This window comes from Gopherus flavomarginatus, chromosome 4 (assembly GCF_025201925.1).
Source record: "Gopherus flavomarginatus isolate rGopFla2 chromosome 4, rGopFla2.mat.asm, whole genome shotgun sequence".
Taxonomy (NCBI): Eukaryota; Metazoa; Chordata; order Testudines; family Testudinidae; genus Gopherus; species Gopherus flavomarginatus.
In genome coordinates, this window is record NC_066620.1 from 202,014,566 (window position 1) to 202,028,792 (window position 14,227).

Sequence of the window (14,227 nt, forward strand, 5' to 3'; positions counted from 1 at the left end):
TGGGACAATACACAATTTTGCCACGTGGTGCTGCTAAATAATAAATACACAATTATGAGATTTAGTTTGTGTAAAAAGTCTTGTTGATTGATTTGTCTTTTTCTGGTCTATGCATACTGGTTGGCTGAACAATTTTAAACTTGAAAAATTACAAATATATGTGATACGAGTGGAGAAAGACAGCACAAGTTTTACAACACTGTGTTCAGCCAACACCAGTCACCAAACTGGATCAATAATTCTATATTTAAAAGAGAAACTCGATAAAAAATAAATATGAATTACAGTCAACTATTCTGACATTTTTGTTTTCATTACGTGATATTCCTTAATGTTTAGAATGCTGTCATTTGAACCTTTTTTCCGCAAAACAAAACCTAAATATGAAGGCTGTCATACACCAAGGAAAAAAAATCATTACTAAATACTTTGTTAACCACAGATCACCACACCATAGGGATCAGTCACTTTTGCCATACAAAGTTATAGCACTCTGTACTCTAACCACTATTCTGGAGTTAATAAACAATGAAAAAGACTCCAGTAGCTCCTCACTGCCACAGGCTTTCACTGCAGCAAGGAAGGCTCTAGCACGGGAGAAGCAGTGGGAACTGCCAGAGCCTTTCCACACTGTCAGACTTTTCCACTGTCTCCCCCTGCCAGAAGCTTTCCCTGCGACAGGGAAAGGCACTAGTCATGGAACACTACACTGCTAAAAATAGCAGTGTAGACATGGGCTAAAAGTTGGCTAAAAGTTAATGCTACATAATGGAAAGGAAAATACCATACTGATAACTTTTTGCTCTTAGTAAATGTAACCAATGTCATTAAACGTCCTTTCAATAGTTGTATAAAAATACTGCTTATATAAAAGAGTAGCTAACCAATTAAGGACAGACTTGGGCTATAACAGCCTAATTAGTCTCATAAGGTTTATAATTTCATATTAATATTAGCTAATAATTTTAACAGGACTAGTTCTGCTGCAATTTAATATTTTATTACAATGATTAGCAGTATTTGTACATGTTTTCAAGAGAGGTAGAAAATGCAAATATAAAAATGGAAGTTTATTTAAAGCAAAACACCATTACTATTTATCTTTACAGGTTTTAAGGCTAGAAGGGACCATTATGATAATCTAGTCTGAACTCCAGCATAACAAAGGCCTTAGAATTTCACTCATTTTAGAAAGTTCAACAGAAAGGCACAGCTCTGCATTTCACTTTCCATTTTTAAAAATGCACATTTTCCCAGAATTTGATGTTACATATAATTTGCTTCTTGGCCTATTATTCTGCAGCTACTAGTTTGTTTAATTTAATAGTGTTAACAACAGTATTAACTTAAACAGAATCAAAACAAAGTATTCATTTTTCCAGGTTTATTTTAGCAGCCAAATTGACAACCAGGGCTGAATTTGGTCTAACTACTGACTTCAATTAGTTGGAAAAGGAAGAATGTGGTCCAAAGAATAAAAAAATAAATTTGTTCTCTAATAATATTCAGATGCAAGATGGCTCACTACAGAATATATGTAGTTTACATAGCAGGTTATTCAAAATTTGTGCAGAAAGGCCAAAACTCAAATGGAGCTGGCTTACTCTTAATCATGCATTTGAAAATGTTGTCCTGAACACATTCTATGGCCAAGGTTCATTGGCTGCATTACAAAGTATCTTTATATAATATGGCCAAACTGTTATAACAATAGCATTTTTTCTTTCAAGTCCTATGAAGCGGATAAACTTAGAGAAAGAAATGGCCATTTGTCAGAAGTTCTCTCTTTATCATAATAAAAGCAAATTCTGTATGGATCGTTAGTTCCTTGTTCAATTTTTCTAAATACAAAGAGGAGCATTTTAGGAACATTACATTTGGTTCAGAACATTAAAAAAAAAAATTTTTTAAGAGACAGTTCTGAGGCTTTCAAGTCGTGAAATGTAGTGTGAGTAAATTAGCAAACTTCTCTAGAATTAGTGAAAATGGAAATACTGAAAGACAAAATCTGCACGAAGACTAAATGGTTTAGGATAGGAGATTTTCACTTTTAAAAGTCTAGAATCACAATATCTCCTCTACAAATTAATAACATTAGTACAATGTTGTAGATACACTTTTGGCGTTTTTTCCAAACAAAACTTTCAATTGAAGCCATTCACATGTCTGGTGAAACATTCTCTATAAGCGCAGTAACTGACTTTTCGAAAATATTTATTTTAATAAATGTCCATTGTTATACAGAATTACATCACCACATTTATTACAAAATTGCATTTAAGCAAATTATGAAAACTGCAAGTAGGTCATTATAAACTGTCATACTGACTGCAATGTCAAGACTAAGGAAATGACTCAGCAAAAGCAATTAAATGTTATCATAATGTACAATACGTAGATTTAAATGCAGACACACATTAATCTAAAAACCTTAACATACTTGCATAGTTTTAGAAACAATTATGATAGCAAACAACAATAAATAACAACTTTTCCCATACAGGTATTTTATTTACTTAAAGTAACTAAATATTGTTTAGTTCTTTTACATGATCTCAGTTTAATTTCAAGGTGAAGAAAACTGGTCTCACCTTTTTCTTCAGTTCTAGAAGAAAGAAACTTCTTCTCTCCTATTGGAAGTTCAGGCTTAGGAGCTGAATATAAAAACAAAACCGGATACATTTCTCAAGCAACTATAATTATCCTAGTCATTCACTAAAAATATAACCTATGATTATTTGTATTTATACTGTTCCTTTTAGCCAAGGATCGTAATATAGCGTATAACCATTCATTTAAACTCAAAGATGTGAGGAAGTATTAAAATATTTCTAAACTAAGATTCAGAACAAGGTTCTGTCAGATGTGTCAAACAAAATACATAGCAGGATACATAGCATCACTGGCATGAATTTGGGGTTGCTGCATTACTCAGAAACGCAAAGCTACTTTTGAGTTTGGAAAGTCATCTTAAACTCTTGCCATACCACATTACCATGAATGTGGAGCATAACCTACGTCTTTACACAGATACACTAAAATTAGAAAACCTTGCCTTCACGACTGAATAAAATGACTTGTTTCTAAACTCTCATTACATTTATGAAGCTTCCAGAGCAGTGACTTTTGTTCCTTTTAATGCTCAAAGTTTTTCAGTACATTTATCAGCATGCACCTTTTACATACCTGGACTTTTAACAGGAGGTGGTGGCTTCTTTGGCTTCTGCAAAGAGGATAAAGAATCAATATATCTAAAAAGACAGGCATCTGCTTATCAGCTTACATGCAAATTCATAGCACTTTTCATCAGTAGACCTCAAAGCAGTTTATAAAGAAGTTCAGTACCATTCCCATTTTACAAATGGGGAACTGAGGCACGGAGCAATGAAGTGCCTTATCAAAGGTCTCTCAGCAGGTCTCCTGAGTCCCATTCCACTACTCAAGAAATTACAGAAAATCCTTCTTGGACAGACAGCCAAAAATTAAAACAAATGAAATTATGCATTTTATAGTGCCAAAGTAATTTACTTACTCATTTTAACAACTATAACTGTAGGGCAATACTAATAAACCTATATTGTACCAGGCAATATTAAAAGAATCAGATGAAAACTGGCCAAAGATTTAGTTTTTACAAAAATTATGTTTTTTAAAAAAGAAGATCAAATAAATATTTTCATTGTTTCTTGAGTTCCAATAAAAGGGTTTTTTTAGGTGGGGAAAGCTAATAAATATTCCCTGGAGTGTTTGCACCCTAAATATCACAGCCTGGGGACTCGAAAAACTTAACCTAAAATGACATCTGCTTATGCACCAGCAGAGAGAAAGGTACAAATTAAATCAAGCAGATTAAATACTGAGAAAGAATGTTGAAAAAGCTTCCTGTTTAAATATACTGCAGTATCACAATACCACAGCTGAAGATTCTTGTTTTTAAAATGAATGATTTTTAACCCGGATATTTCCCATCAGATTTGAGACTATAAAATACTGAAGTCTTAGGTTTGCTTATGTTCTTGTACGCCTTTAAAATATAATGTTGTCCCTTTTGGACCTGAGCAACTAGCCAAAATTTGGGGTGCTGCAGATGTTCCAGCTGGGAACAGAAAATTATGATAAACAAAACTGCAACAAAGAAGTATCTGTTTACAAAATCCTGCTTCTCCAAAGGCAGGAGGAACCAAGAACAAAAGGAACAGTTTCAGTTTCTTGGCTTACAGCTCCAAGCCTCTTTAGAAAACAGATCTCAAAAGTTCTCTCTAGCTTTTCCCACAGCCATACTGGGCTCAGAGGCTACTGATTGGCTAGCTTGCTTTTCGTCTCTGCTTCTCTGTTCTGCTTCTTCCCCCTCTATTCTCTCCTGCCCCTGCCTGCTCACACACTACTCAGCAAAAGCCATCTGCCCATGGCCTGGTCTTTACTACAGAGTTAAATGGACGTGTCTACCTACAACGTTGCTCCCACCAATGTAAGTTGCACACTAAACTGATATAATAACTCCACCTCTGCAAGAGGTGTAGTGCTTAGGTCGATGTGATTAGGTCGACACAGCGTCAGTGTAGACACCATGTTGACTGCTCCAGGGCTCCGGCTATAGACAGATTTTCCTCCACTTTGTATGAGGATTTTCCCTGGATTTTAATTGACAGAGAGAGTGTTATTAAAGTATTATAAATGCTTTTAGGAAATTCCTAGAGTGAAACCTTGTATGTCAAGTAAAACTTCTGAGTACAGTGGTTCCTATTAGCAGAAATAGGTGTTTATCGAACAACAGATGTGCATGACAACTTTTTTTTAAATTAACCATGCATGAAAATTCATATTAAATTTCTTCCTTTGGTCACAAAAAACAGTGCAGGAAAATTAATGAATGAAACCAGACTCAGTTTTCAGCCCAGACAGAAATGCTCAATCCTATCAGAGTTCTATTTGGAATAAATCGAAAATCAATATTATTTACCTGTGGGTGTCAGCAGACATATCAGATTCAAAGGTCAACACCCACTTGCAACTGAAGTGAATCAGTTTGGGTTTTTTCAGGTCAGTCCACAATGAACAGTAGATTACAGCTACCATCCACTGCCTTTACCTGAAAGCTGCTCCATGCAGGTGAATTCCTGTATTAAGTCATATTGAAGATGATGGGGTTTTCATGCAGTAGCTTGAAGGATTTGGGCAATTTATCTACAATAACTTGCTTAAAGACCCAGAATGATTCACTTCTCCAACTCTGAATGCAGCATTCCTTTCTTCCTGTACATCACAGCTCAACCTGGCAACCCCCATATGCACACAACACAGTATACTTGGATAAATATAAATATTTCAGTTTTCCACATTAAGATTATATTTTTAAAATATTGATATCAAATACTAAGAGTAGTTTCGCTGCAATGAGTCAATACTGAAAGTTGCTTATGTTAAAGATTTTGTGCCACAGTGAAAACTTACAATATTTATACCACTTGCAAAGTGGAGAGCCTATTAGAAAAGGAGGAGGATAGATTTGATTCCATGCATTTTAGTGTTCCTCAGACAGTAGCACTGAAACTGCCTGACCAACAACAGATTCATCATCCAAGCAATGAAATGTAGCAAAAATATAGAGTTACAGTTAAATTTAGCATTGAGGATAATGTTATTAGAAATGCTATTTTAAAATGTTGCTAACCACAATCACCAAGGTGTAGTCATTCCGTTTTGTTTTGTTTTTTGCTAATTTTTGTTTGCCTTTTCTCTAGAAACACGAGTGGTGGCTTTCTGGGATAATGCACATTACTATGAATTAACATAGCCAACTTCCTTAGTATTTTTTGAAGTCACTATAAGACATGTAATATTTTAATGGCCGTACTGATGTACAGGAACTCTTCACTTAAAAGTCATCCCGGTTAACGTTGTTACGTTGCTGATCAATTAGTGAACATGCTTGTGGCTAAAACCCACTTCACCAGATGCATGGAGTGAAAAAAACAGTAAGCAGAATATATATTATGGCACATGAAAAGATGAGAGTTGCCTTACCAAGTGGGAGGTCAGTGTTAATGAGCCAATTCAATTAAGGAAGTGAACTATTCTCAACAGTTGACAAGAAGGTTTGAGTATCAACAAAAGGAAAATTACTTTTTGTAGGATGGGTCACTTGCCATTTGCCAACACAGGTCTGTCGCAACTTACATGCATTTAACGTGCGATTTCAACTTTACGCATATGGCCGGAGTCGGGGGGGCGTGGCCTGAAGATTTAAAGGTCCTGGGGCACCACCTGTGGCTAGGAGTCCCAGGGCCTTTAAATCATCCAGGGGGCTCCTAGCTGCAGAGGTGGCTGGTAGCCCCTGTGGCAAACTAAAGGGCCCGAGGTTCCAGCAACCATGGAGCTCCGGGCCCTTTACATGCCAGCCCCAGCCCAGCTGCCAAAGCTCCGGGCGGGATTTAAAGGGCTCCTCTGTGGCGAGGAACCCTTTAAATGCCGCCGCGGCCCGGCTGCCAGAGCTGCGGGTGCAATTCAAAGGGCTTGGGGATATAAATTTTCAGTATACGCAGTTTTTGCTTTACATGATAACTGCGGAACGGAACTCCCACGTAAGATAAGCCTTGCCTGTATAGCTAATGTCGCTCACAGAGATGGTTTAAACTACACTGAAATAAGCTGCTCCTCCATTAGGGGGCTCTGCCAGGATATCTGTTATTGGCAAAACCTTTGTAGTGTACAATAGCCTTAAATCACCTATCAGCTATGCTGCTGATAGGTTTGTTATCCCTTAGGCTAAACAGCAGAAGAAAGGTGTAATATAATCACCTTTTACAGCAACAGAGAGCAAACTTCCAACTGGGATTTTTGAAGTCAGTAATTGTGTATATTTGCACAAGTCTAATTTATGCTCAGAGATGTATAATGTGCATATGCAAATCTGTTATCTTTACACTCACATAACCATGGTTAATATACAAACACATGCACCTAACTTAGAAAAGCTAGTTCTTCATTTATTATGTAACCTTAAAGGGGGGAGGGATAGCTCAGTGGTTTGAGCATTGGCCTGCTAAACCCAGGGTTGTGAGTTCAATCCTTGAGGTGGCCACTTAGTGATCTGGGGAAAAAATCAGTACTTGGTCCTGCTGGTGAAGGCAGGGGGCTGGACTCAATGACCTTTCAAGGTCCCTTCCAGTTCTAGGAGATAGGTATATCTTCAATTATTATTACTATAACAACAACTACATAAACACCTAGCTAACCCTGACAACTTTAAAATAATTACAGGTTGGGGGAAATTAATTATAAACAGAACAGTGATAGAGGCAAGAAAAGATGAAATTTCATCTTGAAACATTTTGAAACAAATTGAAATGAAGTATTTCATTTAGATATTCTCATTTATTTTTGACTTTCCCATTTTGACTTGCATTTCAAAATTATCTAAAAAACGTTTCAATAAGGTAGTTTTGAACTTAAAAAATTTGGAATTTCTGTTCATGAACATTTACAATTATCAATTTTTTTGTCCTAATTCAGGACAAATTTCAAAATGTCAGAATTTCCCACAGGACAAAAATTCCATTTTTAAACCAGTTCTATTTTTTTAAATACACAAAATTCAGTTTCTGCTTTGATAGTACTAACAAATTGAAAATGAATAAAAAACTACACAGTTCGCAGCTCAGTCAAAAAAGCTGTCCCACTTGCTGGAGATTGGAAACAAACCTGATTACTCATTCAAACCTAGCTGCTGAAGGTGGGGCTGACATCACAAGACTGAGATCCTATTTTTAAATGGTAGTAAGAAGACAAAATACCTTCTTGTTAAACCAGAAGGATATGATACTATTTGTGCAAGGCACAAAGGTGTATTTTGACACTGAGTAACTCCAGGTTTATACACTTATATGAAATGCACCTGCATAATCTAAATCTCTGTCACCAGTGCTGGGATAACCAGGTCTGGGAACTCCTCAGAAGAATTAAGTATGCTGTGAGGTAGTGGTGCACGCTCTAATGCAGAATGCTATGTCCATATGAAATCTGTACAGTGAGACCTGAAATACAGCATATGAATAAGCTTTTCTCCCCCCACCACCACCACTTCCTAAAAGATCCTAGTCAAAAGGTTAAAAATATACACCATGAATTTGAAAGAGGCAAGTTCAGTTGAAGTATTTCACCAAGATCCAGAATTGTACAAGTCTGTGCACTTTCCAATGAAGCTTTACAAAAATATTGACCTCCTACAGTAAAGAAACTTTTATTTGAAGATACAGTAAAAAAATTGGCATCATAATATTAACATTGTTAAGTGGTATAATACATTACATATTTTTTTTTAATATCTGCATTCTGGTAAAGGATCTATGTCTTTTCTTTTGATTGTAAGAAAAGAAAAAACACTAAAAACTTACTGAAAAGTCCTTATCAGACTCTTGTATTTGAACAGCAAAGTTGTCTGGGAAGATTCCTTCTTTACCGTTAAGCTCTCCTTTCCACCATCCTTGTTCTCCAGTATCCTAAAACAAATAATGGTAATTTTTATTTGAACAACATTACCGAATATTTACTCATTTTATGAAGCAAGTAGAGCTCCAGAAAAAAAAGCATGTACAAGTATTCATTATATAGTACAAAAACCCATCTCTTTTTACCAATGCTGTAAAATATCTCAACTAAAAAAAATATGCAGTGTTTTTCAAGAGGAAGCCTTATTAAATAGTTCAAATATTTGGGAAGAAGCTGCAAGTAGCTCAGGGTTTGACAGAATCAGAAAAAAAAATTTAGAGGTCCTGACCATCCAACGTGGTTTTTTATTATTTGATTTAAAACAAGGATTAAAACTCTTACGAATATCTATTTGAAAGGGATCTGTGAATGGAAGCAGAATAAAGAAATGTAGACATAAAAAAACCCTCCTAATGCATTGCACAACTGTAGCCCCTGTCTTGGAAGACAAATTATTTCTCAGACATTTACAGACCTCTTCCAAATACATACTTTTTTTATATACATTTTGTTTGAATGATTTAATTTTATGAGAACTACTGGACTGGACTGAGAAAGGCAAGGGAGAAAAGTAATACGATTTGTATGGGAGGGGACAAGTTAAGAATACAGCAGGAAGACCCAGAGAAAGGTACTTTTGTTTCACAGAGTTCAGGGTGACAGCACATATTTTTGCAGGATCGAGGGCTTAATATGTTCAATCCTTTTTACAGGGTATTGCAACACTTTAATGCACAGAATCAAGTTGCTTAACATTATTTTAGTGATTCAATTTAAGGCTTTTCTTCCAACATTAATAGCTATCACCACTTTATACAGGTTGAATAAACTATTATTGAAAAGTGCTACTTTTGACAGTGACAACTGGCTCATTCCATCAACAGAAGATTGGGTCCCAGCATGCATATCCAATTCAGCGTTCAGTTCAGAACAGCTGCTGAATCTCAGAACAAAAAATTCATAAACACACTGAGCTAAATGAAGGAGGTAGCAATACAAGAAACTAAATCCAAATTGACACCCTGCCAGTTTATAGACTCCAAATGTTTTTATCACCATTTCTTCCATTAAGTGTCTTTGTAAACTTCACATTATCCTCTGGAGATTACTAATTTTGTTAATGCCAGAAACCCAGCAATTATGAGCTTTAGTACAGAAAGGCCCCAATCTTGCAATTGGATCTGAGTGGATACAAAGACCCTTATATATCTGATTCCATGGTAAGAGTTGAAGGGAGCCAGTTTATATTTGACACTGGATACAAGGGAATTTGGGGTGGGGTGGAGTGGAAGGGGTTGGAGACATCAGTTCCAAGCAACAATGGGAGGATAAAATTAGTACAAATTTTAAAATCTTGTTATGACTTGACTGTACCCTTATGCAAACCTAGATCTAACCTGATATGAAAGAACTCCACCTTCACAAAACAAAATATAGTGCCACTACTGTGTATGGCGCTTTGTAAGTAATATGCATCATCCTACAGGTTTTCAATAGCATTCCACTTATGGAGAAAACCAGTGAAGTATTTATCTGCCCAAATAAAATTGCACTTCTTCTGTTCTGAAAATGCAAAAACTACTTTAGGAGATGGCCACTGGCTCAGAAACTATTTTTGTCCCCATTACATTCACTAATCTATAATTTTGCTTCCCTCTGTTGGCAAGTGAACACAGGAAGACTGAAAAATAGAAAAGTTAATTACTCCAGTCCCTAGCTATGTTAACAGATATGACATTAAGTGCAGAAATTTAGGTAAGATCAAAACTGGGATTGAGTTAGTTAATGTGATAAGTATTTTTAAGAAATCTAGACTTTGCAAGCAGTGTGGTCCAATGGATAGTGATTGAACTGGGATTAAGGACACTGGACTGGTTCTATTCCGGACTCCACTACTGACCTGCCGTATGGGCTTGGATAAATCACTGTGTCTTTGTGTCCTTCTGCCTTCTTTTGCTGGTCTTGCCTACTTGGATAGTAAGCTCTTTGGGGCAAGAATTATCTTAACCATTTGGTGCTTACGAAAATCTACCTAACTTCCAGGTCCTACTGCAATGCAAGCAAATAATGATAGACACAACGATTTTCTTGTTTCATTAAAGACATGTTGGAATCTTTTAAAAAAAACCTCAAAATCCTTTTAAAGAAGCTTAGCTTATGTTTATTTTATGTTCCTCACCATATACTACTATGAACATGAATACTGGATTGTAGTTAATATGCTTCCAATTCCCCACCTAAGTCAATCCTCTAATATCCCACTTAGTAAAATGTGATTAATATAAAAAGATGATGAACTATGGATGAGGAAAATTAAGCAGTAACAGATGATTTCCAGCCCTTGTTTTGGATTTTTTTGCCTTTATTACAGCAGAACATTTATAAAATAGGTTAGGGATGCAACTGCTGCCTTTCAACACTGACTCTCTCTTTCATATCTAGCACAAATAAGTGAATAATCAGACAGAAGTTTATTCCTTTAAGTAGTGAGACAGATTGTCCACCATAAAGCAGTTTTGTTAATACTGACAATTATCATACTGACAATAATCCTTGCTTAAAATATATTTATAACATTAAATACTGCATGTCAACATTTCAATGCAAAATTCAACTGTTTCTTTAAAGAGAAATCAACTCATTACTACAACCCAGTCCACCACACCTGGAAATCTATAGGGGAAGTGCTTGCCAAATGAAAAGTGGTTAAAATCAATAAGGAAAGGACTTAATTTCATGCTTTTATGAGATTATGGCACAGCATATGGTTAACTTCCAGGACAAACTCTGATCTATTACCAAGATAAAATAATTTATCAGCATGCTGAACAAAACAGATTAACTGGAACAGATCCGGAAATGATGAGATCTACTGCTACTAAGGCTAAGTCTACACTATAAACTTACATTAGTATAACTACATTGCTCTGGGGTGTAAAAAAATCTACACCCCTGAGCAACGTAGTTATACCAACCTAACCCCAGGTGTAGACAACGCTATGTTGGCGGGAGAGATACTGCCTCTCGTGGAGGTGGATTAACTGCACCAATGAAAAAATCTCTCCCGTTGGCATAGTAGTGTCTTCACTGAACCACTGCAGCTGTGACAATGCAGCATTTTAAGTGTAGGCCTGCCGTTTTATTCTGTACTTCAACTATATTCACGAAAACACTGAGTGATTAGTAAACCCTTACCTTACTTATTATCTGGATAATCTCGCCTTCTTTAAAACCAAGTTCATCTTCGTTTGAACCATCAAAGGCAAATAAAGTCCTGCAATATTCCTTGACTGAGACAAAGCAAAATGGTTGTATTTGCACAATGTTCTAATGTGTTGTATGAATCAAGATACATAAATAAAAGCTCAAAATTATTGTCTTTCCTAGAAGGAAAACTCAAAAAAGTCACAACTACTAGTGCAATCATCTTTTGATCTTATATAGTGACCATCTTCAATATGTTTTACAAATGTCCAGTAGAACACGCCAAAAGGACGACAGTAGTATACTGTTTATTCAATTCCCCCATTCCTATGGGTCATTTAGACATCAAAATTGAAGCTTTGCAACTAGAGTTGAACACATCCCTAGTTTTATTTTTCAATATGGGCATCTGGGAGAGATTTTCATTAGGGCTGTCAAGCAAATAAAGAAATTAATCGTGCAAATATTCACGTTATTAAACAATAATAGACTACTATATTTTTGGATGTTTTCCACACTTTCAAATATACTGGTTTAAATTACAACATAGAATACAAAGTGTACAGTGCTCATATTATTTTTGATTAAAAGTATCTGCACTGTAAAAAAATAAAAAATAGTATTTTGCAATCCACCTAATACAAGTACTGTAGTGTAATCTCTTTATCATGAAAGTTGAACTTACAAATGCAGAATTTTGTAAAAAAAATAATGTACTCAAAAACAGAACACTGTAAATTCCACTCAATCCTACTTCTTGTTCAGCCAATCACTCAGACAAATAAGTTTGTTTACATTTGCAGGAGATAATGCTGCCAGCTTTTTGTTTACAATGTCACCTGAAAGTGAGAACAGGCATTCTCATGGCACTGTTGTAGCGGGCGTCACAAGATATTTATATGCTGTAAGAGTCATATGTCCTTTCATGCTTCAACCACCATTCCAGGGAACATGTCCATACTGAGGAAGGGTTTTGCTTGATAACAATCCAAAGCAGTGTAGACTGACACATGATCATTTTCATTATCTGAGTCAGATGCCAGCAACAGACGGTTGATTTTCTTTTTGGTGGTTTGGGTTCTGTAGTTTCCACCTCTGCGTGTTGCTCTTTTAAGACTTCTGAAAGAATGCTCTATACCTTGTCCGCTCAGATTTTGGAAGGTACTTCATATTCTTAACCTTGGATTGAGTGCTGTAGCTATCTTTAGAAATCTCAAATTGGTACCTTCTTTGCATTTTGTAAGTGCAAGCGCTGGAGGAACCAACTAGGGTAGAGCTCTTCTCGACCTGCTGCTCACAAACAGGGAAGAATTAGTAGGGGAAGCAAAAGTGGATGGGAACCTGGGAGGCAGTGACCATGGGATGGTCGAGTTCAGGATCCTGACACAAGGAAGAAAGGAGACCAGCAGAATATGGACCCTGCACTTCAGAAAAGCAGACTGACTCCCTCAGCGAACTGATGGGCAGGATCCCCTGGGAGAATAACATGAAGGGGAAAGGAGGCCAGGAGAGCTGGCTGTATTTTAAAGAATCCTTATTGAGATTGCAGGAAGAAACCATCCCGATGTGTAGAAAGAATAGTAAATATGGCAGGTGACCAGCTTGGCTTAACAGTGAAATCCTTGCTGATCTTAAACACAAAAAAAAAGCTTACAAGAAGTGGAAGATTGGACAAATGACCAGGGGTATAAAAATATTGCTCAGGAATGCAGGAGTGAAATCAGGAAGGGAAAATCACACTTGGAGTTGTGGTCAGCAATAGATGTTAAGAGTAACAAGAAGGGTTTCTAGAGGTATGTTAGCAACAAGGTGGTGGTCAGGGGAAGTGTGGGCCCCTTACTGAATAGAAGAGGCCACCTAGTGACAGAGGATGTGGAAAAAGTTAATGTACTCAATGCTTTTTTGCTGCTGTCTTCACAAACAAGGTCAGCTCCCAGACTATTGCACTGGGAAGCACAGTATGGGGAGGAGGTGACCAACCCCCTGTGGAGAAAGAAGTGGTTCAGAACTATTTAGAAAAGCTGGACAAGCACAAATCCATGGGGCTGGATGCAATGCATCCGAGGGTGCTAAAGGAGTTGGCGGATGTGATTGCAGAGCCATTGGCCATTATCTCTGAAAACTCTTGGCGATAGGGCAAGGTCCTGGATGACTGGAAAAAGGCTAATGTAATGCCTATCTTTAATAAAAGGAAGGAGGAGGATCCGGGGAACTACAGGCCAGTCATCCTCACCTTAGTCCTTGTATTGTTCTACTCTGGTAGAGCACAGCCATTGACTTAGAGACTCTGCCCAGAAGAGCACCTGAGTGGTTGGTACATGGAACTTCCCCAGTGGAGGAAGAGAAGAAGAGAGAGGTAGATAAAGCCTGCTCTTAAAAGAGACAGACAGGCTCACTAAGCAAAGGGAGCCATTTCATTGCCAGAAAGAGAAGACAGAATCCCTCCTGCCTCCCCCCAACCCCCCCCCCCGCCCCATCCCCACATACACCAGGAGGAGTGGGGATGGTGGTGAGGGGGGAAGGCAGGAGGAATTTT

At 37.0% G+C, this 14,227-nt stretch overlaps 1 protein-coding gene across 2 annotated transcripts in view; it reads right to left on the minus strand.

Annotated features, from left to right (window-relative positions):
- The window catches only part of CD2AP (CD2 associated protein), a 146,159-nt gene that overhangs the window by 27,214 nt on the left and 104,718 nt on the right, over window positions 1-14,227 (minus strand). For both annotated transcript variants that reach the window (XM_050950763.1, XM_050950764.1), the window contains exons 8-11: window positions 11,683-11,777; window positions 8,394-8,498; window positions 3,187-3,223; window positions 2,592-2,654 (exon numbers count right to left, since the gene is read on the minus strand). In XM_050950763.1, the coding sequence (XP_050806720.1) occupies window positions 2,592-2,654; window positions 3,187-3,223; window positions 8,394-8,498; window positions 11,683-11,777 (300 nt within the window). The remainder of the gene's footprint in view (window positions 1-2,591; window positions 2,655-3,186; window positions 3,224-8,393; window positions 8,499-11,682; window positions 11,778-14,227) is intronic.